The sequence below is a fragment of the Camarhynchus parvulus genome, chromosome 21, assembly GCF_901933205.1.
Source record: "Camarhynchus parvulus chromosome 21, STF_HiC, whole genome shotgun sequence".
Classification (NCBI taxonomy): Eukaryota; Metazoa; Chordata; class Aves; order Passeriformes; family Thraupidae; genus Camarhynchus; species Camarhynchus parvulus.
In genome coordinates, this window is record NC_044591.1 from 4,864,225 (window position 1) to 4,888,678 (window position 24,454).

At 54.2% G+C, this 24,454-nt stretch overlaps 2 protein-coding genes across 5 annotated transcripts in view; both read right to left on the bottom strand.

Moving 5' to 3' along the window:
* Nucleotides 1-671: 671 nt before the first annotated feature.
* ARHGEF16 (Rho guanine nucleotide exchange factor 16) lies at nt 672-15,290 on the bottom strand. The gene is made up of 15 exons (XM_030963778.1): nt 15,233-15,290; nt 12,525-13,095; nt 11,563-11,614; nt 10,980-11,149; nt 10,240-10,296; nt 9,655-9,815; nt 9,041-9,193; nt 8,547-8,676; nt 7,755-7,829; nt 6,865-6,957; nt 5,699-5,853; nt 4,304-4,483; nt 3,430-3,503; nt 2,570-2,671; nt 672-1,576 (listed from the first exon to the last, which is right to left on the bottom strand). Exons 2-15 carry the CDS (start codon nt 13,068-13,070, stop codon nt 1,437-1,439), a joined length of 2,088 nt encoding a protein of 695 aa, XP_030819638.1. The 5' UTR covers nt 13,071-13,095; nt 15,233-15,290; the 3' UTR covers nt 672-1,436.
* A 6,328-nt stretch (nt 15,291-21,618) lies between these two features.
* The window catches only part of PRDM16 (PR/SET domain 16), a 303,917-nt gene continuing 301,081 nt past the window's right edge, over nt 21,619-24,454 (bottom strand). For 3 of the 4 annotated variants that reach the window (XM_030963621.1, XM_030963618.1, XM_030963617.1), the window contains one exon: nt 21,619-23,493. In XM_030963621.1, the coding sequence (XP_030819481.1) occupies nt 23,359-23,493 (135 nt within the window). In that variant the 3' untranslated portion in view covers nt 21,619-23,358. The remainder of the gene's footprint in view (nt 23,494-24,454) is intronic. The other variant, XM_030963620.1, reaches the window with a different exon arrangement.

The window sequence follows — 24,454 nt, forward strand, 5'->3', positions numbered from 1 at the left end:
GACAATCATCCCTCAGCTCCCCTTTGCCTTGGAGCTCCTGGGCCATCACAGGAAGGTTCCAGTGACTGGGAGCAGCACAGGAGGAGGAGGAGGAGGCCAGTGGAGATGCTCTGCCCCCATGGCCCTGCTCCAGGAGAGCATGGGAACAGCCTGAAACATGGGGATGGATCCATCCTGTCCCATTCCAGCTGCAGCTCCAGGACTCCTGGCAGCTGCTCAGGGCAAACCCTGTACCTATATTTTTATATAATGTTCTTTTCCTGTTCATATTTCTTAATCCAGTTTGTTTGCTTCCTCTTCTCTTGTACTGTCTCCCTTTTTGGATCTTCTTTAATTTAGCACTGATGAAAAAAATGTTACTTTCTCCACAGTTAAAAGAAATAAACAGAAAGCCTGGCTGAGTTTCTATTTATCTTGTCTGTCTCACTCAAATGCACCTGACAGCTGCTGCAGGTGACAGCAGGCTGGCAGGGGCTCTGGAGGGTGTTCCATGAGGTGTAGATATTGTGTCAGGACATGCAATGCCACCAGCAGAATGAAGCTTCATTTTAGGGCTCATGGTTGGGACAACCTTGGAGCTGTCATGCTCAGGGACACTCACCACTAACACAGAACACGTGGTCCATTGAATATAAGAATTTATTGTTAATTTACAGTCGAACAGTTTGATCAGAACAGTGAATGTGAAGTTTGGCACCCCAAAATCGTAGCAGCCATGTCCCCTGCACGGGGAGTGAGGGGCTGAGCCCTGGGCAGAGCCCCCTCCCCAGCTGGGAGGAGGGGAAGGCAGCACTGCTCCTCATCCTGCCCCTGCTTCCCCCTCTGCCTGGAGCACATCCCAGAGCTGACTCCATGGGAACAACTCTGGCATCAAGTATTTCATCAAGTGACCAAAAGGTGTCTGGCATCACCTCACCTGTGCAGGGCACGACTCTGCCCGAAGGGCCCAAGAATTATTGTGAGGGGGGAGACAGAAAAAAGAGAAACAGCAGCAAAAATTGGGCTGAGGAATAAGCCACGCACATGGATTTAAGCTCCAAACAAAGCCTGACTGGGGTGTGCTCTCCCCACACCAGGTGTGCAGCAGGTGCTGCAGGGACAGAGATGGTGGCACAGGCACTTCAGAGCCCAGAACAGCTCCAGCTTGGACACCGTGGCACGGGCACCTCAGAGCCCAGAACAGCTCCAGCTTCCCAACCTGAGCCAAACCCTTGGCTGCTCCTGGAGCCTGTTCCAGGCCACCAGTGCCAGCACTGCCAGGAGTGCCCGGTGCCAGCTCTCACAGAGGAGCTGCTGCGTCACTGCTGCCACACAACTCTATCCTGGCTGATGAGATCTGCCACGTGGCACAAGCACAGTTAAGAAGAAAGGCTCTGCTGCTGCCTCCTCTCCGTGGGCTCAGTCTGCAGAGGTCTGGGGCTCCCTCTGGGCTGCCCCTACACGTCGGTCTCGATGCGCAGCCGCTCCATGCGCCGCACGTTGCCCTCGGCGGCCACACGGCTGGTGATGGGCCTGGCACAGGCCTGGGGGAACCAGCCCCGCTCCCCATCCCGCAAACGCTCCCCCCAGCACCAGCCTAGGAGAGAACAGAGCTCTGACAGGGCCAGGAAGGGCCATGGAACCTGGGGGAACCAGCCCTGCTCCCCCAGCACCAGCCTAGGAGAGAACAGAGCTCTGACAGGGCCAGGAAGGGCTGTGGATCCTGGGGATGCACCACTCCCCTCCCCCTTGGAGGTGCTGGCTAGAGGTATCCAGGTGATGCCTCAGGTTTTGGCTTTTCTATTTTTCACATTCTGTGCTGCTTTAGTGTGCGGGTCTGGGTTTCATATTAGGGGATGGTGAGCTCTGTGCACAGAGCAGGGAGACAAAACAATTCCTGCTCCAGCTGGGCACCAAGGACAAATGATCCAAATCTCAGGCCCAAGAGCACAAACAACGTGGGCTGAAGAAAGAAAAACAAGAAGGATGGGACTGCATGGGCTAAAGCTGGAATTGGACAATTAACTCCAATATGCAAAGGACCAAAACTTATAAAAGTGAGAGACCCTGTGACCTGTCGTGCATTTTGTGACCATTTTGGGTTCAGCTGTGGTGTAGCCCTGGCTGGGCTCTTGTGCTGCCCAAGATGGATCTACTGAGACCTGCTAATAAATCCCTACTTGATTCTTTAGCTCCATCTAGTCTCTGTTCTAGGTCAGCCTGCACAAGGCATCACAGGGATGGCAGGGGAGGAGGTTTCTGTTTTACTGCCTGCTCTGGGGGGTGTTTCCTCTCATTTCTGAGGCTTCTACTGCTGGTGCCAGCCACAGTCTGCACACAGGAGTCACCCCTAAGGAACACAAGAGCAGCCCATGGCAGTGCCACCTCCCTCAGCCCCCCAGGAGCCACTGTCACCTGCTGGGACACAGCACCAGCCAGTGCCACGGGTCTCACCAGCAGCCAGGACTTCCTGGAAGCTTCTGCCATTGCTAAAACCCAGTCCCCAGGGATCACTGAAGGTTCCCCCTGCCCTGGCTCTGCTGAGCTCAGAGCCTGCCCCACACCCAGCCCCACGCTCCCTGGCACTCACCATCCTCTTCCCCCAGCACCAGGACAACGTCTGCCTGCTGCAGGGACAACTCATCCGCCTCCTTGGCCAGGTAGGCACGGGTGATCTCCACCTGGCTCAGGTCTGCAGGACAGGGGACAGCAGGGACAGTGAGCAGGCACAGCCCCAGCCATGCCCTCCCCCCAGCTGCCCACCCAGTGCTCCACAGCACAGCATGCTCCAGTCCCTCCTGTCCCTGCCCCTTATCCCTCCAAGCTTGCCAAACAACAGCTGAAGGCATTCCTGGAATGCCACTGTGCCTCCCAGGAAATGTATTTAAGGTCAATTGTGACTGATAACTTCTTGAGAGACAACTCCTAAGGAGCAAGGGTGGGTGGTATCACAGACATCTTCTATGAAAAATCCTTTCTTTAGGGTTTTTTCTCCTGAGAAGCTGAGAGGCTTCAGGAACAAAATGTAAACAATGGTTATCTGCTGCTGTGGAATGCAACAGGTGCATCTGTGATTGGTCTCATAGAGTTGTTTCTAATTAATGGCCAATCACAGTCAGATAGCTTGGACACTGTCTGAGCCACAAGTCTTTGTTATCATTCTTTCTTTTTCTATTCTTAGCCAGCCTTCTGATGAAATCCTTTCTTCTATTCTTTTAGTATAGTTTTAATAGAATATATATCATAAAATAATAAATCAAGCCTCTTGAAACATGGAGTCAGATCCTCATCTCTTCCCTCATCCTGGGACCCCTGTGAACACGGTCACAGCATGGAGTTTTCCTCTCCACTCCAGGAATGGAGGAGAAGCAGGCAGAAACCTGGCCCTGCAAATGCTCTGGTGTGACAGGGAATCCCAGCAGAGCCAGGCTGCCCTCGGGCACACGGTACCTCCTTTGGGAGTGGTGTCAGGCTGCTCCTTCTCCCTATGCATCAGAGCTGCAATCCACCTGGCCCGGTCACTCCTGCCAGAGGGAAAACACAAAGAGAGCCTCAGGACAGCATCCCTGTGGCCAGCAGCAGCTGGGACATTCCCAGCAGGATGAATGCTTTCCAGGGGAGTCACATTGATCAGACTATTCAGTGTCAGGACACTTCCCAAGTGGCACACATGGCCCAGCTGCTTTGCTTCACCTGGACAGGGGAAGCTGATATGGGAATTATATGGGAGATATAAGAGAGAGGAAGGGACAGAGCCTGGGAGAAGGCTGTGCACATCCCAATTTCTAGGAGGAGGAGCGTGGGGGTAAAGGGAGATCTGCAGAAGCCTGTAGCCATGATATTCTCTGAAAAATCCTTTCCTTAGGATTTTTTCCTCCTGAGAAGCTGAGAGGCCTCAAGAACAAAATGTAAACATTGATTATCTGCTGCTGTGGAATGCAACAGGTGGGTCTGTGATTGGTCTCATGTGGTTGTTGCTAATTAATGGCCAATCACAATCAGCTGGCTCGGACTCTCTGAGACACAAACCTTTGTTATCATTCTTTCCTTTTCTATTCTTAGCTAGCCTTCTGATGAAATCCTTTCTTCTATTCTTTTAGTATAGTTTTAATATAATATATATAATAAAATAATAAATCAAGCCTTCTGAAACATGGAGTCAGATCCCCATCTCTTCCCTCATCCTCAGACCCCTGTGAACACAGAAGCCTCAGAGGATTCCCAGTTCATCCCAAGGGCCAGAGCAAAACCCCACACAGTGGGATTCCCAGTTCATCCCAAGTTCATCCCAAGGGCCAGAGCCAAATCCCAGTGTGGCACTCACAGGGTCTCTGCTGACAGCACCACCTCCTCCCGCCGGCCCTCGCTGTCCTTCTCCAGCACCACTCGCAGCAGGTGCCCACCAGCCTTGCCCGGAGGAGGGGAGGGTGGCTCTGAGCTCTCCACCTTCTCCACGGTGACCTGGTCCAGCGTGGCGTAGTTCATGACCGTGTAGCTCTCCTCACTGCGGCACAGATGGGATCAGTGACCCAGCTGTGGGGTCTGGGCCACTTCCCAGCCCCCAGCCCGGCACAGCAGGCTCAGCAGCATTGCCAGAGCAGCCTGGTGCTGATGTTCAGGGTGGGACATGGCTCTGGGGACTTGCTGATCACCCACCCACCGAGGCAAGGCCACTGGTGTGACTCTTCTGGCTGACAAGGGACAGCTCACAAAGGTGGAAACAGGGAAATCTCACAGATTGCTCTGCTGTTGTGTTGTGATTTCATGGTTTACCTCAGAACCCTCCCCTGATAATTCCCTGCCAGGTGTGTCAGTCACCTCTCCTTTCCCCTCCCAGCACTGTCTGTCAGTCCTGGCATTCCAGAAGGGATTGGCAGATTCACAGGATGCCCTCTACCCCTGAGGGGCACTGGGCCATCCAGGTGTCCTTTGTCCCTTTGTCCCTCCCCTCCTGTCCCTGGTTGGTGGCTCCCGACCCCTTCCCTCCCCTCTTCCTGGGGTTCAAAGGAGCAGCAGCCACGGGCTCAGGGAGTTCTGCTGGAGCTGGTGCTGCATTCAGAGGCCTGTGGGCCAGAATAAAGCTCTGGATCCAAACCCTCCATCAGAACCGACTCCTTTCCTTCACCACCGCCTTAAAACTTCTCCACAGAGGGGAACCTGAGCAGCAGACCCTGTTATGGGGGAAAGCTCCATCCCAGCACCACCAGAGCTCCTGCAGGCCTGGACTTGTCCCCACGGGCCCAGCTGCAGCACCCAGCCGGCCAAAAGTGTCTGTGGGGTGAAACACCACACACCAGCCAGCCCAAAGTGTCTGTGGGGTGAAACACCACACACCAGCCAGCCAAAAGTGTCTGTGGGGTCAAACACCACACACCCATATAGCCAAAAGTGTCTGTGGGGTGAAACACCACACACCCATAGAGCCAAAAGTGTCTGTGGGGTGAAACACCACACACCAGCCAGCCAAAAGTGTCTCTGGGGTGAAACACCACACACCCATAGAGCCAAAAGTGTCTGTGGGGTGAAACATCACACATCAGCCAGCCAAAAGTGTCTGTGGGGTCAAACACCACAGTTGCCACTATTCGGTTCGGCAGCAAGGGCCAGACAAGCCAAGGCATGTCCCGTCTGGCTATATTGGTAATTATTCCAATACTTTGCTGGGGAAATTGGAGTTTAATCCCCCTAGCTGTTCTTCAGGGAAAGGCAGGGCCCTCACCTCTTCTTCTTGGTGATGATGAGGACGTCGTTGAAGAGGAAGAGGTGGCAGAGGCGGCCGGCGCCGCGGCGGAAGATTCCGGGCTCCTCCGAGAGCAGCAGGTGCAGCTCCCCCCGCTTCAGCAGCCACCGGGACACCGAGATCAGTGGGAAAGGCTGGAACAGCACCAGCAAAGGCTCAGGCACTGTTCCCTCACCAGCAGCAGGCAAAATCAAGGCAGGAAGTGAACCTGCCCCAGTGGCCCCAGGGTCAGTTGGGATGGACACACCACATGCGTTTGTCACAGACATCTTTCATGAAAAATCTTTTCCTTAAGATTTTTTTCTCCTGAGAAGCTGAGAGGCCTCAAGAACAAAATGTAAACATTGATTATCTGCTGCTGTGGAATGCAACAAGTAGATCTGTGATTGGTCTCATGTGGTTGTTTGTAATTAATGGCCAATCACAGCCCAGCTGGCTTGGACTCTCTGTCTGAGCCACAAACCTTTGTTATCATTCCTTCTTTTCTATCCTTAGCTAGCCTTCTGATGAAATCCTTTCTTCTATTCTTTTAGTATAGTTTTAATATAATATATATCATAAAATAACAAATCAGGCCTTCTGAAACATGGAGTCAGATCCCCATCTCTTCCCTCATCCTAAGACCCCTGTGAACACGGTCACAGCACTTAAGGGTCTTTTCAAAAGGATTTTCCAGGGGCCATGCACCCCATTCCAGCACACCCAGAGACGCAGCCCCTGGACCCCAACACTGTCATGGCTTTACTGCACTTTTTAGAAACTGCCTGCATCCAACAGTCACAGAATCACAGAATAATGAGGTTGGAAGAGACCTCCAAGATCATCGAGTCCAACCTATGCCCTAACACCTCAACCATAGCATCAAGTGCCATGTCCAGTGTTTTTTTAAACACATTCAAAGATGCTGATTCTACCACCTCCCTGGGAAGAGCATTCCAGTACTTTATTATTCTTTTGGTGAAAATTTTTTTCCTAATATCCAACCTATGCCTCCCCTGATGTAGCTTGAGACTGTGTCCTCTGGTTCTGTCAGTGCTGCCCGGTGGAAGACCACTCCAGGCTTCCCAGAAGGATTCCCAGCATGGGTCTGACCTGTCTAAACAGGCCCCACAAGACTTCCCACCACCACTTCCACAAGGCCTCACCTTCTTCTTCCCAAATTCCAGCTGTTTCTGCAAGGTGTACATCTGCTCTGTCCTCTCCATAGCCCGAGCTCCCTCATTGCAGCTCTTGACCAGCTGGGAAGAGAAAAACATCCCAAGGGAAGTGGAGAAGGGTCAGACACTGAGCCCATCCATCTCCCACACCACTCTCAGCAATAGGGACTGTCCTGCTGCCCTGAGCAGGAGAGACAGACAGACAATTCCTGGCACAGGTTTCATGCCAGGTTGGGAAAAGGCAGTGGGATGCTCTACTAGAGAGAGATGGCACTTGGGCTCTGCCTGGAGAAGGACTCAAGTGAACCTGCACCAGAACTGAGGAGCAACAGGAGGAAGAAGAATTAATCATCTGAGAAGAGCTCAAGGCAGGAGGATGAACAATCACACAGAGGGGAGGACCCTGCTCGGATGTGAGAGCAGGGCAGACTGGGAGCAGCAGGAATGTGCTGCCAAGAGCTGCTCCTGAGGGGGGATGAAAGGAAGAGTCACCACTGGCACGGTGGAGAACACAGGGAGATCCAGGAGCACAGATAGGGCACAGCTCGTGACTACTGCACTCCACACTTCCCTCTCTGCTTCATGCACTGCCCTTTGCCCAAATCCCTAAAAACCATGGTGAGAGTTGTCTCAGGAAGGACAAAGATGGGCCAAAGAGGAAAGAAGAACAGAGAACAAGAAAAAGGAACAAACCAAGATCAGGTGACAAAGCTGAGAAGGGAAAAGGTGCGTTCATCCGGCAGCTGCTTGGAGCAGAGGAGCCTCAAGTGAACTGATGCTGGGAGGGAAATGAGAGGCCAGGATGGCAGCTTTGGATCAGTGCTCCAGAGGGCTGAGCTGGCAGGAGGAGAGGTGGAGGGCTGGCAGCTGGGCCTCACCTTGCTGATGGCCTTCACAGCGCGGGTGGCAGCTCCGTACGCTGCGGTGCGCGCGTTTGTTTTTTGCTGCACGGTCTGGAATTCCAAGATGAGAAGCTTTAGTGACATTGCACCCCAGAGAGGGGAGCGTCAGCTGCTCCCCAGGGATTTCAGGATGCCACACGTTGATTGAGCTGTCCCCAATGGTCACAGGAAGGTTTAACAGTGCTGGGAGCTGTGAATCTGGGGGTTTCATGTCTGATTCGTGCCTGGCCACCCCCTGGCCCTCACTCCTGCAACCCCCACAGACTGAGAGCAGTCACTGGAAATCCCACATCCAGCAGCTTGGCCATTTAGAGCAGAATATTCCATGAAGAATGCAAGACCTGCTTTCCACTCCTGGGCTGCCTGACCAGGACACTTGTGCCACCCCACCCCGGGACCCAGATGTGGCACAGAAGAAGTTCAGGTTGCTCAGATGGGTGGCACCAAGACATGAAGTGTTATCCACAGAGCTTTAAGCTGCACATCTGACACCCCCCAGAGAAGCAGCTTGCTCTGGATATAAATCACAGAATATGCTGAGCTGGGAGGAACCCATTAAGATCAACTCCTGGCCCTGCACAGGACACCCCAAGAATCCCACCATGTGCCTGAGTTATCCAAATGCTTCTCCTGAATACAGGAGCACCCAGGGCCCAGCTCCAGAGGGCTGGAAGTCCAAGCAGAGGCTGTCCTGGGCTCAGCAAACAAAGGGAATAGCAGAGTCACCTCTTCAGAGGTGCCAAGCAATGCCACTGTGTGACTACTTACATCTAAGAGCAGAGGAAGCCGTGTTACCCTCTGCATGGGCAGAATGAGAAATGAGATCATTGGCAGGCCTCCACACTCTGGTTTCCTTTCAATTTGTTTCAGGGTCTCTTTAAATAAGGGGTTTGTGGTTCTGGAACAGGACAAGAAAGCTCCGTTAACTCTGTTTTTCAGTTGTCAGGATTTTCCAGCAGTTCTCCACACACTGGAAATGCAGAGCAGTGATGGCACTGCCTGGGGTGCTCTGCCAGGCTTGGAGTGCCCAGCTGGGCAGAAACAGGACTGATCCCACAGCAGGTGGGGGAAAAGCACCCAGAGAGAGATGGTGAGCCCACCAAAAGGTGGGCAAAGCCACAGATGTACCAACAACAGACTCAGACTTGGCCTGGAGATGAACAAGGCCCATCCATGTCCCTACATGCTATGGATCTCTGCAGTCCCTGGAGCACAGAGCCCCTCAGAGGCAGCTCCTTGGCCAGCCCAGGCCCTGTACTCACAGCAGCTTATCCAGTGTCCTCTGCTGATAGACTTCATTGGAGCAGTAGCTGATGTAGGGGTTGAAGTGTTTCGAGGCGTGTTCCTCCACGATGTCACTGATGTCAGGGATCAGGAGGTGCTCCTGGTGTCGCTTCTCCAGGTCCTCAAAGAAGCTGAGGAGAGAATTTAAACAAGCTCACCACATGAGGGTTTTTTAATTTAAACAACCTCGCCACATGACTCACCAGGGCTGGACAAACTGAACGTTCCCACTGCTGCTTTTCCCCAGAGGAGCTGGGGCCTGGATCCCTTCTGGCAGGGCAGCTCCAGCAGCTGGGACACCCACGCCTTCCCCAGAGGCAAATGCTTCCTCCATTCCTGCACAGGATCTCTTCTCCTCCACCTCAGCCCTCCATCAGTTTTACTTTCTGCCCCATCAGGAAGCCACAAGCCCTCAACACCCCCACAGGCATTCCCAGGGCTGCTGCATCCTCCTCCTGCTGCCTTCCCACACGGACACAGCTCCCAAGGCATTTCCTCCCCACCTCCCAGTGAGTCCCTTCAACAATCCAAGGGATGGTTGGTTTAGCACTACAAATACAAAGCTCAGGGTCCCCTCCCAGGCCCCACTTGCCTCTTGCTGACTGTCAGGATGTCCCCAATGTTGGAGAAGAGGTGGTGGTGCTCTGTCTGAGTCATGGTCTCCTTCAGCTCCTCTGACCTCATGAAGTGGCTCACCAGGATGTTCAGGCTGTGCATGTAGGAGTACTCAGAAGTGATGATCTCAAACATTGCCTGGAGAAAGCAGGGAAGATGCAACAGTGGATAAAGCCAGGAATTAATTGTTAAATCTTATTTCTACTCTTTGGCACAAAGCCACTGGAAATGACTTGGCTCCACGTTGGTTCTCTGCATCACTTCATGCATGGCCTGGCCAATACCAATAATCCCAGTGTGTTTTAGGACACCCAGTCATTAAAAAGCCATAGCATGAGGATGTTTTCCCTTCCCATCAGCACCCAATGGAGCTGCCTGTTTCCCCACCAATCAGTGCAGGTGAGCCCTCTCAGCACTGCCCAGCCCTGGAGCGGCTGGAAGCAGCAGCACCATGAGCTGAGCCCAGCCCAGCTCCACCTGGAGCTGACCCTGCCAGAGCCACGTGTGTCCCACAGCCTCTGTGCCCTGCTGTGCTCCCTGGCACAGCCCAGGGCTCTCTCACCTCCTGCCGCTTGCGCTCCTCGGGGGAGATTCTCTGCAGGATGCCCGACTCCAGGACCTGGGGATGAGCAGGAGCCACGGTCCTTGCACGCCCTCTAGTGCAGTCTGGGGCTGTGTCAGCCATGCCACGGCCCATCCCACCAGCACACAGCAAGGGAACCCATCCCAAACCATGAGAAACCATCACACACTGTGACACACCAGCACACCCCATCAAAACCCATCAGAAACCATTACACACTGTGACACACCATCACAACCCATCACAACCCATCACAAACCATTACACACTATCACACACCTGCACACACCATCACAGACCATCAAAAACCATTACAACCCATCACAAACCATCACAAACCATCACACACTGTAGCACACCAGCACACACCAAAGGAACCCATCACTAAACCATTACAAACCATCAGAAACCATCACACACCACTGCCCACCACCACTCACTGCTGCATCACCCCCTGCAGCATCACCCAGCCCCCAGCAGCTGCTGCCACTCCCTGGATGAAGATTACACTCCCTGGAGTGAAGATTACACTCCCCAAAGTCCACAGGGAAAGCCCAGTAAGGAGCACCTGCCTTCCCACAGCGGTGGGTGAAGCCCAACCACAGCAGCACCAATGGCCCTGGGCAGACCCTGTGTGCCCCAATCAGCCCAGAACACCCCAGAGCAAGCACTAATGATGAGGAATTATCCCCTCAGAGCCCCCAGGCTGCTGCCCCTACCTCTGGGAGCTGGCTCCAGGTCACCTGGGCCGGGCGGTAGCTCTGCACCACGATGGCAGCACCCAGAGGGGACGGCTCCTCTGGCAGGGCCTCCTCCAGCAAGTCCTCGTCTGACTCATGGCTGACAGAGTTCAGGCCTCTCTCACGGATCTCCTGGTACAGCCGGGGCTCTGCAGAGGACAAGACACGGGGTCAGCACAGCACTGCAGCCTCTCCCAGCTCATGGCTTCCCTTCCCACCACGGCTGCCTTGCCCTCGTTGGCCACGAGCCACGAGTTCCGGGCCAGAAACTCCCTGATGAGGTTGGACTTTGCACTGCACTGATTACCCAGCAGCTGCTCCCAGCAGCCTCCCACAGCTCTCCCATTTTCCCTGGGAGACATCCATCTGAGAGCAGGGCAGCAACTGGAGCGTTGTCAGCCCCAGCAGTGGGAAAGCAGGGCAGGAATGCTGCTATTGCTTCAGGGAAACAGAGACAAAAGCCACGGGCAGGGAGCAGCACTGCCCATGGGGAAAGTGGCAAAAGTGGAGAAAGCCTTGCAGGGATTTGCTTGGTTGAGGAACAGGGGACAGGAGCACTCACGGTCCTTGAAGGAGCCACCACGCTTCTGCACCCGCTTCCGCCCGAGGGTTCTCTGCAAGGGCAAGAGGAGAGCCTGCTGTGGTTACCACACTTCTGAGGGCCTGGCAAAACTCCTTCAGGAAAAGGAGGAGTTACCTGTGCCAGCTGGCCCACACCGAACTGTTCTTTCAGCCTGCCTTTTGTGTGGGCTCTGTTTGCCTTACCCAGGTGACTCAGCTTTCACCTCCCATATAACCAGGGTCACGCTCAGAACCATTCTGTACTTGCACTGCTGCTGTCAAATCTCTCTCACACCTGGACTTTGCCTGCTCTGGAGTCTCCCTTTCCCCAGACGTGCTTCACCCGTGTTTGTGTACGACTGGAGCCGCTCTCCCGGCCAGCCCCACCCTTCAAACACCCCACAGCCGCCTGCCAAGAGTCCAGCTCCACTCCCCATGAAAACCATGTCAGCTATTCCCGGCCTCCCAGGGACCTGCAGCATCTGCTGGTGACACGGAGCTTCCCAAGGCACCAGGCACCACACCAGGCTCAGAACTGACTGCAGCTGAGGGCCCTGCAGCTCCTCTGTCACCAGCAGGAAAGCAGGACCCCATCCCTACCCACTCCTGCATCACCCCCTGCAGCATCACCCAGCCCCCAGCAGCTGCTGCCACTCCCTGGATGAAGATTACACTCCCTGGAGTGAAGATTACACTCCCTGGATGAAGATTACTCTCCCCAAAGTCCACAGGGAAAGCCCAGCAAGGAGCACCTGCCTTCCCTCAGTGGTGGGTGAAGCCCAACCACAGCAGCACCAACTGCACCAACAGCCCTAGGCAGACCCTGAGTGCCCCAGCCAGCCCAGAACAGCCCAGAGCAAGCACTAATGATGAGGAATTATCCCCTCAGAGCTCTCAGAGCCCCCAGGCTGCTGCCCCTACCTCTGGGAGCTGGCCCCTGGTGACAGCAGGGGTTAAACCCACCTTGCTCCTGCCGGGGCTGCGGTCGGGCAGGGTGCTGCCATCCTCAGACACGGGTTTCAGTGATGGTGGGGCCTTGGCTGGCTCCATGTCAGCCCCCAGCCCCTTCATGGCCGCGCGGTAGGACATGTTCCTCAGGTTGCGCTTGAGGGCCCCTCCGCCATCATCCTCATCCTCGCCGTCCAGGGCCAGCATGGGGACGGCCGCCCGCTTCGGGTCGGGGCTCAGGGGCTCCCGGCTGGCCCCGAAGCTCTGGGGCCGGGAGGGGCTGTTCTTGGGCTTGGAGGAGACAGCCAAGCTCTTGGGGATGAGCTGCTGCGTTCCCACCTTGAGCGCGGCGGGGCTGTGCGTGCTCAGGACGATGCGGCGGGGCTCGGCCGAGGTGGGGGAGCCCAGGGGGGACAGTGGGGTGGCACTGGGAGCCGTGGTGGGGCTGAGCTTCCCAGGGCCACACGTCGGGCTGGGCGGCTCTGGCCGCACTGGGTGGCATCGGTACTCCAGGAGCAAGGTCTTGTCATCCACAGAGGTAGGAGAGGAACCCCGAGACATGGTGGTGGCTCAGGGGAGCAGCAAGCTGAGGAGGGCAGACAGACAGACAGACAGGTGGCTGAACAACTCCCAGTAAGGCGGCAGGAATTTATGCTGAGCCACGGGAACCTTGGGACAGTGCAGGACATGGCCTCCACTTTGCTCCTCAGGCCAGGCCTGTATGGACACATTGGGGATGCTGTCACCACCCTGCTCCTTGTGGGGCCAACTGTGTGCCAGGGCTGGGCAAGGGGATCCAGGATGTGGTCAGGAACCAGGAGGAGCCAGGTCCAGGAGCAGCCAGGCCATGGAGCAGGACCAAGAGCAGCCAGGCCCAGGAGCAGCCATGGGAGCAGCCAGGCCATGGGAGCAGCCATGACAAGGAGCAGCCAGGCCATGGGAGCAGCCATGACAAGGAGCAGCCAGGCCATGGGAGCAGCCAGGCCATGGGAGCAGCCATGGGAGCAGCCAGGAACAGGAGCAGCCAGGACCAGGAGCAGCCAGGCCATGGAGCAGGACCAAGAGCAGCCAGGACCAGGAGCAGGCAGGCCCAGGAGCAGCCATGGGAGCAGCTAGGCCATGGAGCAGCCATGGGAGCAGCCAGGCCATGGAGCAGGACCAAGAGCAGCCAGGACCAGGAGCAGCCAGGCCATGGAGCAGCCAGGCTATGGAGCAGCCAGGCCATGAAGCAGCCATGCCATGGAGCAGGCGGGCCCAGGAGCAGGCAGGCCCAGGAACAGCCATGGGAGCAGCCAGGCCATTAAGCAGCCAGGACCCCGAGCAGCCATGGGAGCAGCCAGGCCATGGAGCAGCCAGGACCAGGAGCAGCCATGGGAGCAGCCAGGCCATGGAGCAGCCAGGCCATGGAGCAGCCAGGCCATGGAAGCAGCCAGGCCATGGGAGCAGCCAGGCCATGGAGCAGCCAGGCCATGGAGCAGCCAGGCCATGGAAGCAGCCAGGCCATGGAGCAGCCAGGCCATGGAGCAGCCAGGCCATGGAAGCAGCCAGGCCATGGGAGCAGCCAGGCCATGGAGCAGCCACGCCTGAGAGCAGCCAGACCCTGCCGCAGGCACCGACCTGAGCCAGGAATGCCTGGAGCCTCCCCGAGCCCCACTGCTGCCACACCTCCGTGTCCCCTCATTCCCCTCTGGGGTGCTGCCAGCCACCACAGCCGGTCTGCACCCTCCTGAATGCCACCTCCCTCAGGCTGTGGAATCCCTGGCTGTGAACCCTGTGCTCCTCCAAGCTCGTACCTGCCCCAAACCACTCTGCCTGCAGAAACACCTGCCCCAGTCCCTGGGGCTTCCCAGGTATGGTTAAGGTCACTCATCCCCTCCTGTGCCACACACAGAACATGCACCTACAGAACTCTGCCCCTACAGCACAGACAGAGCGTTTTATGCCCTCTGCCTATTACATAACTTCGGGAGAAATTATGGTTTAATTGTCCTCAACTGAGGTCCCATTGTGTGCCCGTGCCATCTCCAAGCTGTTCCCTTTCAAAGACCAGGAAACAAACCAAGGCTGGACCGTGCATGAATGACTGGCAGGAGGACAGCACAGACCCATCAACAACAGCTCGTTTGACAGAGATGCTGCTCATTCCACTGTCCTCGGATGGGGGACACATGCTTTGTGTCCAGAGCTCTGCCAAGTGTCCCTCGGACGAGCAAAGCGCCACATTCCGCTCTTAACCCCATCCTGCCTGAGGACAAAGCTTATCCTGGTGGCAATAAACAAGCCTGAACCCAGAGGGTTTGGGGGCATGCACTGCTCTCGGTGCTGTGGAGGGAAGCTCGGTGACCACACAGGGCATCGATCGCGGTGGCACAGGGGCACAGGCACCGTAACTCGGTGCAGGGAGCTGGGCTCTAAATGGGCAGCGATACAGCCCTGGGAAGCACCCAAACCCCTCTGCCGTAGACCCAACCACCCCTTGGCACCGCTGAAACCCTCGGGGACAGCGGGGACAGAGCCGCGGGAGGACGAGCCCGGCAGGGACAGCACAGCCGGTCCCGCCGTCCCCTCCCCGGAAGGCGCTCGGTAGCCGCTCTCTCGGAGCCACCGCCCGCACGGCTGCCCGGGAGTCCCGGTACCGGTCCCGATGGCGGTGCCGGACCCTCCCCGGGCTCCCCGGTCCCTCCGCAGCACCCCAGCCCCGACCCCGCCGCGCCCGCACCTACCCGCGCCCCTCGGAGCCAGCGCGGCGGCGGCGGCGGCCGCGGAAGGGATGGGAGGGACCGGCAGGGATGGGAGGGACCGGGGCGGCACCGGGGGAGGTGCTGGTCCGGCCCCCGAGACCGTGCCGGTGTGCCGGCAGTGCCCCGGGATGTGCCGGTGTTCCGGTACCGGGGGAGGTGCTGGTTCAGCCCCCAGGACCGTGCCGGTGTGCCGGTGTGACCCGGGATGTGCCGGTGTTCCGGTACCGGGGGAGGTGCTGGTTCAGCCCCCAGGACCGTGCCGGTGTGCCGGCAGTGCCCCGGGATGTGCCGGTGTTCCGCACAGCTCCGAGCAGCGCTCTGCTCCCGGCCCGGGGTCGCCCCGGCTTCCCGCGGGTGAAAAGTTAATTAATTGCCTCTAGGAGTAGCGTTTTGCTGCTTCTTGATGAGAGTTTAGGTGTGTGCGCCCCTGGGATCTCGGCATTCCCCGCTCCCTAAAGCTGCCTCTGCTTTCCGGGAGTTAAAAATTAATTAAGATAGGAGCAGTGTTTTGCTGTTTCTTGATGTGTGTTCATCAGGTGTCCGCGCCCCTGGAATCTCGGCATTCCCCATCCCCTAAAGCTGCCTCTGCTTCCCAGGGGTGAAAAATTAATTAAGCGTCTCTATCTTGATGAGTGCTCATCAGGTGTCCGCGCCCCTGGGATCTCGGCATTCCCCATCCCCTAAAGCTGCCTCTGCTTCCCAGGGGTGAAATATTAAATAAGCCTCTCTAGGAATAGCGTTTTGCTGCCTTTTGATGAGTGTTCATTGGGTATATGCGCCCCTGGGATCTCGGCATTTCCTATCCCCTAAAGCCACCTCTGCTTCCGAGGGGTGAAAAATTAATTAAGCGTCTCTATCTCGATGAGTGCTCATGAGGTGTGTGCTCCCCTGGGATCTCGGCATTCCCCATCCCCTAAAGCCGCCCCTGCAAGGTGGCTGAAGGCAGGGGGATTATCCGGTGTATTTCTCCTGTCGCGTTAGCGAGTGGCAAACGAGTGTGCCCCGGCTGTCCTCGGGGTTTGGGCGACACTCACTCTGTATTTCAGCATTCCCTTACTACAGGCATGTCTCATCTTCGCTTTAGTTGGGTCTTCAGCGGTCAAAGGTAACCTCGGGTGATCCCTCCGGATGCACAAAACATCAGTTTCTGCTGCTTTTGGACGCTGCAGCTACTGGGAAAGAGGATCTGAGGGTCAGGCTGCTGACAGCTGCCCAGTAAGGCTCAACAGTGCTCTGTGTCTTTACTGGGAACAGACTTTTCCTTGACCTTCTCTTTTGCCCCCCTGTTCTGCTCCTCCCCATCCCCCAAATGAGGCCTTTTTCTCACTTGTTTGTGGTGAATCTCAAGCACTTTGTGCATGACAAAGTCCACTTGTCAGCAATATTCTTTGAAATGCCTCTGTTCTCTCCACTCCGGGGCCTGCCTGACAATCGCCCCATTATCACAGCTTTCTTATCCCATGGATTTTTTATCCTTTCCCTCCGGGGCTAATAAGGAGAAAGGCTCCAGCGAGAGGAGGGCTCCTACTCAAGGGTTCAGCTCGGACTGAAACCCTCCCGATCTCCGGGGAAGGGCCATTATCCCGAATGTGGGACACCATCATTTGATCACCATGAATGACTTTTTGAAGCGAGGCCATTCATCAGTTGTGTAATGGGGTTTTTTAGCTCAAAGACCCGGCTTTCAAGTAATTTCTGCTCCCAGGGTCCCCTGGAGCTGAACCATCTGACCGCTATCACTGGGCAGTTCGCTCTCTCTGAGCTCTGCTTGTGAAAGGAAATATGTTTGACATTTTCCATCAGCTCACCGATGCCCCAACACTTTCTCCCTCCCTGGAATATCTCACTCCCTCCTCTCTGTGCAAGATCGCATCCCTTCAGTGGGATATGATGCTCCTGCTTTGCACTGGGGAGAACTCGAGTGCTCTGTGAGCTCTGGGCGCCTCACAAGAGAGACATTGAGAGGCAGAAACATTTCCAGAGAAGGGCACAGAGCTGGGGAAGTCCTGTGAGGAGAGGCTGAAGGAGCTGGAGGGGCTCAGCCTGGAGAAAAGGAGGTTCAGGGGGGACCTCTGGTTCTGCACAACTCCCTGACAGGAGGACAACAAGAAACAGCCACAAGTTGTGCCAGGAGAGGTTTAGATTGGATATGAGGAAGAATTTTTTAATGGAAAAGGTGGCCAGGCCTTGGCAGGGGCTGCTCAGGGAGGTTTGGAGTCCCCATCCCTGGAGGTGTCCAAGGAAGGCCTGGATGTGGCACTCAGTGCTCTGTTCTGGGTGACAAGGTGGGGATGGGTCACAGGCTGGACTGGATGGTCTTGGAGAACTTTTCCAACCTTAATCATTCTGTGATTCCATGATTCTGACCTCAGCAGCAAGTGGGGTGGCCATAATTTAATTTTTGAAGCTCTCTTGCACATTACAAACCACACACACACAACATCAGACCCCAGGGATACCCCAGAGCAGCAAAGCCAGACAGTGACAAACCAATGTCCCATTACTGGGGATGTTCTCCATGGTTATTCCATGAAAAGAAGCTCACAGGACCACTGCTTATAAAAGCACACAGGTTTATTGCATATCAATCTCATGTATAAATTCATTGTAGCATTGGAAAGATTACATTTGGTATACATTCCTATTCTACAGCATTAACCTCAAAATCAGCTTTTTCTATTCATTATTTTAAAGGAATTTCTCTACACAAGTACATTTGTCTTTTATCACAAGCATCAAAATGAAATTTGTAAAATTGCCTTTTTTTTTTTAATTATTTTCTACACTTCATATCTTTTTATTTCATTATGCTCCCAACAAAGCGATTCCATATTAATTAATAACTGCCAACACTTTTTCTTTCTTCCTTGGCAGTTCAAGGCTTCGAGCCTCGGACGCAAAATCTAATCACATATACAATAAGTGCATCTACGGAATTTTTTCTTTTTAATAAAAATTTCACAAACGGACACAATAATGACTGCTAAACACAAGTCATGCACAGTTTACTTATAAACATAACAGAAGCAATATACAATCAAGAATGATATGGAACAAGCACCATCCTCTTTCTCAATGTTTTTTAAACATTATATGAAAACCAGACATTTACAATTGATTTAAAAAAACACTATACAGGTCTAAAGGAAAAAAAAAATCCAACCTAAATCATATCTGTATTGTAACAATGGGAAAAGGAATGACATAGGATGCACAGATTTATGATTCTTGCAAGCACAATATATATATGTTTTAAATTACATCTTCTGCAGGCTGGAAATGACATCAGGGCGAAACATCTCTTGCTTTGAAGAGAGCAATGAGAATGTAAAATACACTGAGAATTACTTTCAGAATTACTTTGTTCACATGTGAATTGCACATTTGGAAAATCAAAGCTGCCTTTTTTCTTTTTCATTTTTTTTTTTTTTTGTTGTTTGCTTGTTTTTAATTTTTTTTTAATTTTTTTTTAAATTTTATTTTTAAATTTCTTCTTCCAAAGTGGTAATAAGAATTAATGACAGAAGAAAGAGAAAAAAAAAGAACCTCGGAATCATTCAAGAACGTTTTTTTTTAGTCACAGTTTCACTCAACACTACGGAGAAGTTTCATGGCTTTGTGAGAACACTACTGACCACCAGCGAGGAGCAGAGCATTTTGCCCTTGTGCTGCCAGCACTGACCCGAGCGATGCCACTCCTACCCTTGGGGACAGCGCTGTCCCCAAGGGTCAGGATCCCCACAAAAAAAGGGGCAGGGGGGATCCCTGACCCCCCTGCCCCCCGCCACACACACACACACACAGTACAGCACGTAAAAAAACGAGTGGGAATTCAGCAGATTGGCCTGGCCGGGGGGCACGGGGGGCTCACGATCCAGTGCTTGGATGCTCAGCGCCAAACTCGTTCACCTCATTGTGCAAGTGCTTCCAAAGGGCTCCCAAGAGCAGCCACTGAGGGCCTAAGTGCTGATTGGGGAGGGGGGAAAAGCTTCCTCTGGCTGTGTGAGGGAGGACAGGAGCCCAGCAGGGTGTGTGCCCCAGAATCAGCTGAGCACACTCGCTGTGTTTGTTCAGCTCTGTTTGGGTTTGGGGTCCTGTGCATTGATGTCCCCGTGGTGCCCCGCACGGCCTGCTGGCCTGGGACACCTTGGAAAGGCACCCAGAGCAGCCTGAGCACCAAAGGGAACATCCCAGGGAAGAACCCAGCGGCCCAGCAGGAGAACTGGGTGCCTCAATGTGTCCTGCAGGACCTGGCACCTCAGCACATCCCATGGGAGAACCTCAGCTCATCCCACCAGAGAGCTCCCAGCTGTGACCAGCCACAGAGATCACACCAGGACCAAACTCCAGCTCTGAGCTGGTGGGAAACAGGGAATGCACAGACATGCGATCCACATCCTCCTCCCTGACCAGCTCAGGCAGGAAGGTCCAGCTCAGGCCAAAGCAAGGGCCCTTCATGGAGCACCAACACTTCAGCCCTGCGCAGGTCCCAGCCCCACCTGACCACTCCAAAAATCCCCAGGGCTTCTCCTTCTCCCCTCTGTGCTGTTGCAGCTGTGAAAATACTTTAAATAAATAGATCCTACACAAAGCTCTGGGTTTAAACCACACCCTGGCTACTGGACACACCACAGCCACTTCTCATCCCTGCCACCCTCACCTGCCCTGGATCCCAGAGTGTCCATGGGCTTGGACACCACAGCTCCATGTCTCACCAAAGCTCCCAGAGCTTCCCCAGCACTGGGAAGCCAGCAGAGCTCTGCTGGCAGAACATCCTGGACACAAACCTCTCGGGAAGCAGCCTTGAAAAGGTGAGATTCTCTGCTAAAGCAGCAAAATGGAACCTCCACACCTGCAGTGAGCTGCAGCACGTTCCAAGTGCAATCCAACGAAAGGTAGGGGTTAACAGAAGTTATATGAGGCTTCCTGTTTCTTTATCTTAATGGGAAAAATTAAAACTTGTAATCAGTGCTAAATTAGAGGAGCCAGGGGATTCTACAACACAAGCTAGAGAAAATGGGGAGAAACTGAATTAGGAAATATGAAAAAAAAATCATGATTTTAAACCCTATATTTTTAATGTCCTCAATCCCTGGCTGGATAATACCTGGTTGGATAATACCCCCTTGGCCAGGAGATCCATGGAGAGCCAGGATGAGCCTGGGGAGGGGACAGTGGCAGTGTGAGCTCAGTCAGAGCAAGGACCTGACCAACTGCTTCTGGAGAAATGACACGACTGGCAGCAGGGCTGGGAGAGGGACAGGGAGACCATAAATACCCCAAATAAATCCCCACAGTAACACTTGCATTCCTAGGTATTGGCCCACATTTTGGTGTCCAGCTCAATGCCACTCCCTCAGCTGCTCTGTGGAGTGTGATGCTGACCTGCCCTGAGGTTTCTTCAAGGGTGAGCAAACCATGGTCAGAGCACACAAACACTCACTGCTGCCCACAGATCCTGTTCCAGCGCAGCAGAGAGATGCTCAGACACGCGGTTTGTTCCAAACAGCTGCCAGGAGTCCTGGAGCTGCAGCTGGAATGGGACAGGATGGATCCATCCCCATGTTTCAGGCTGTTCCCATGCTCTCCTGGAGCAGGGCCATGGAGGCAGAGCATCTCCACTGGCCTCCTCCTCCTGTGCTGCTCCCAGTCACTGGAACCTTCCTGTGATGGCCCAGGAGCTCCAAGGCAAAGGGGAGCTGAGGGATGATTGTCTGGAGATGAGCAGCACCACTGGCAGCACTGATGGGCTCATTTGGCACATGGACAAAATCTTCCTGCTCCCTGCTTATCCCACATCCAACCTCACCAGCACGATTTTGGTCCTTCACTACACACTCATATCAACATGATTTCTTCACAAGAATGATAGCTAATGTAAAAAAAAAATACTGTTAAGGAAGAAATAAAATAAGAAAGGAATTAGCCCAAAATGACAAGTTCTATACAGATTAAAATAAATTCCATCAGGAAAAGAAAGAATTCTTTTATTATTTTCAGTTGGCCCCTGTGGGAATAATTTAAAGGCCAAGTGCCTGGGCAGGGCTGTGCTGCAGCCTGTGGGGATGGGATGGGATCCATGGGATGGGATGGGATCCATGGGATGGGATGGGATGGGATGGGATGGGATGGGATGGGATGGGATGGGATGGATGGGATGGGATGGGATGGGATGGGATCCATGGGATGGGATGGGATGGGATGGGATGGGATGGGATGGGATGGGATGGGATGGGATGGGATGGATGGGATCCATGGGATGGGATGGGATGGGATGGGATGGATGGGATCCATGGGATGGGATAGGATGGGATGGGATGGAAATGATGGGATGGAAATGATGGGATGGGATGGGATGGGATGGGATGGGATGGGATGGGATGGGATGGGATGGGATGGGACAGGGCTGTCCCTCTCCTCCACAGAGCTGGGATTCCCCCAGCAGGGTTGGCTCTCCTACCCAGGAGCTTTGTGCAAATACAAGAAGCAGCTCGGTCACACCGCCTGGTGCTCTCAGAGCCTTGGGCACTTTCACAGGATGTTGTGGAAAACCAAAAAGGGGAGGGTGAATTTTCTTAGGAAAACGCACTGGTGCTGCTAATTTACCTTTTGTTCCCTCTGTACCAAAGCCACCCTGGAGGCTTTCCTGTGGGGAAAGCTCCCCAAAATCAGCCTCACACATGCTCTTGGGTGCAAAGCTGACTTGCAAAGGTGTCACACCCCACTCTGCTTTGCTCAGGGAACTGGTTCCATTGTTTTGGCCTGCTGGAATGAGCCTTCCCACATTAGACTGGCTTTGAACCCTCCATCTGCCCTTTTCCATGGCTTTCCTAACCGTTCCAAAAAGGAATGTCATCTCCAAATTCCCTGCTCCAACAGCAGATGTGAATTGCAGTGGAGAACAGCACAAAGCCCACAGGATTTGTGGAGGCTGCTGCGTATCAGTAGACAAGATGAGGTTTGGAAGTGATTGGAAATCACTCATAAAATCTCCATGAGAAATTTTAGAGTCAGAGAGACGGCTGGATTCTTATCTCCATGCTCTGCACCCCTCAGGCTGCTGGAGCATGGAAATGTTCATCTTTCTACTTCAATTACAGGCCAAGCAGCAGCAGGTGGCACAGAGGGAAAAACCAGGCCAAAACAATGGTGTGAATCAGAGATCCGTGCCACAGATACCACCAGCACAGGGTGATGTCACCCTGAAACCCTGACACACCAGCAGAGACGTGTCTGAGCTGCCCTGGGTTTGCCCAGCACACATTTCCTTATGCACAACCAGGAAAGGCTTTACCCTGTGACCTCTCTGCTTGGGCAAATCCAAGCATTTCCAGGAGCTCCACCAGCCTGGCTGTGTCCCAGGCACTGCCAGGAGGGGCAGGGAGCTCTGCCAGCCTTGCTCAGGGCACATCCACATCCGTGTGACACGTGTCACCCCAAGCTCAGCACTGTTCCAGGCTGGGAGCTGCATGTGGCTCACTGCAGACAACGTGGCCTCACCTTGGAGGAGCTTTGCACTGTGCCAGTGTTTTGCTGGGAGCAAAGGACAGGATGGCGTTTCTGTGGGAGCGCAGAATTCTTTTGGGGGCGGTCAGTTTAGTGGGTTGAATTTGCCTTTCCCTGGCATAACTCCAGTGGCTGTGTCACAGTTGCACCAGGGACAGGTCACACCTGGCTCTCTTCCCTTGGTGCTTCAGCATTCAGCTGCATGGGAAGGAAATGCTGCCCTGTGGTTCCAAGCTGTCATTCCTGCTCAGGCTGTGCTGGCTCAGTGACCTCAGTTTGGAAGGTTGGAGGGGCCAATCTTTGATTGCACTACTGCAATTCGTGTCTTGCTCATGCTGTTCCTACAGGCTGTGAAATTCCTGGGGCTGCTTCAGGGTTATCCAGTTTGGGAGAGGTTCATGGTGATAAATTAGAAAGGAAAACTCTAGAGAGATAAAAATGCAGGATGTGTGGGTCGGATGTGACAGGTTTCCTTCTCAGCCCAAAGTCCAGACGACTCCCTGAGGCCCTCTCATCCATCTTCTGCTCGCTGGGATTTTGCTGGGATGGCTGCAGCACCACCACTGCCTCACCTGGGCTCTGGCCAGTGCCTTGTGGACCTCTCAGAGGTGGTTGATGGGGTTAAAGGTCCCCGACTCTGAAGCTGCTCCTGCCATGTCCAGCCAAGCCCCCAGAGAGCTCTGGGAGGACGTGTGGAGGGGAGCGTTCTCAGACAGGGACAGCATCATTGCATAAGCCTGGGGAGAGAGGGGGGCAAGGGCAAGAGTGAGAGCACAGCATGGAGGAACATTGTGTAAAACACAGCACCTCCCAACCCTGCCCACCTGGGCCAGCAGCATCCTCCGTGGATGCTCAGCTCACATCCATCCACCTCTCAAAAAACCCAGATTTGTCATGGTTTATAGGAGACACCATCATTCCCACTGGTTTTCACAGGACTGAACCCATCCTGCACTGCCTGTGCTTTGTGACAAAGCTCCACGTGATTCCAGCTGTTATTAAAAAATCACATCCCCAGAGATCAGTGAGGCTGGGCTGGGGTAGCAGTGCTCTTGCTCTGCATAAGCCTGGGGGAGAGAGGGGTGCAAGGGCACACAGCATGGAGGAACATTGTGTAAAACACAGCAGCAACCAACCCTGCCCACCTGGGCCAGCAGCATCCTCTGGGCTGGGCCAAACTCACATCCATCCACCTCTCAAAAAACCCAGATTTGTCATGGTTTATAGGAGAGACCATCAGTCCCACTGGTTTTCACAGGACTGAACCCATCCTGCACTGCCTGTGCTTTGTGACAAAGGTCCACATGATTTCAGGTTCTGTTCCCAAGGGAAAGCAGCTGTTACTGGGGCTTGTTATTAAAAAATCACATCCCCAGAGGTCAGTGAGGCTGGGGCAGAAGTGCCCTGCATAAGCCTGGGGGAGACAGGGATGCAAGGGCACAGAGGGTGGAGGAACATTGTGTGAAACACAGCACCACCCAACTCTGTCCAGGAGCATCCTCTGTGCTGGGCTCAACTCACATCCATGCTCTGGGTTGGCATCCACCTCTCAAGAAAAGCCAAATTTATCATGGTTTATAGGGACAGTCAGGAGAAACCATCATCCCCACTGGTTTTCACAGGACTGAACCCATCCTGCTCTGCCTGTGCTTTGTGACAAACCTCTACATGATTCCAGGTTCTGTTCCCAGGGGAAAG

Excerpts from the sequence above, each read along its gene's own strand:
- ARHGEF16 (XM_030963778.1), bottom strand. The coding sequence starts at position 13,070 with ATGTCTCGGGGTTCCTCTCCTACCTCTGTGGATGACAAGACCTTGCTC. Across the intron at positions 9,194-9,654 it reads ATCCTGACAGTCAGCAAGAG|CTTCTTTGAGGACCTGGAGA; the intron begins GCAAGTGGGGCC and ends TTCTCTCCTCAG. Across the intron at positions 7,830-8,546 it reads GGCTTCCTCTGCTCTTAGAT|ACCGTGCAGCAAAAAACAAA; the intron begins GTAAGTAGTCAC and ends TTGGAATTCCAG.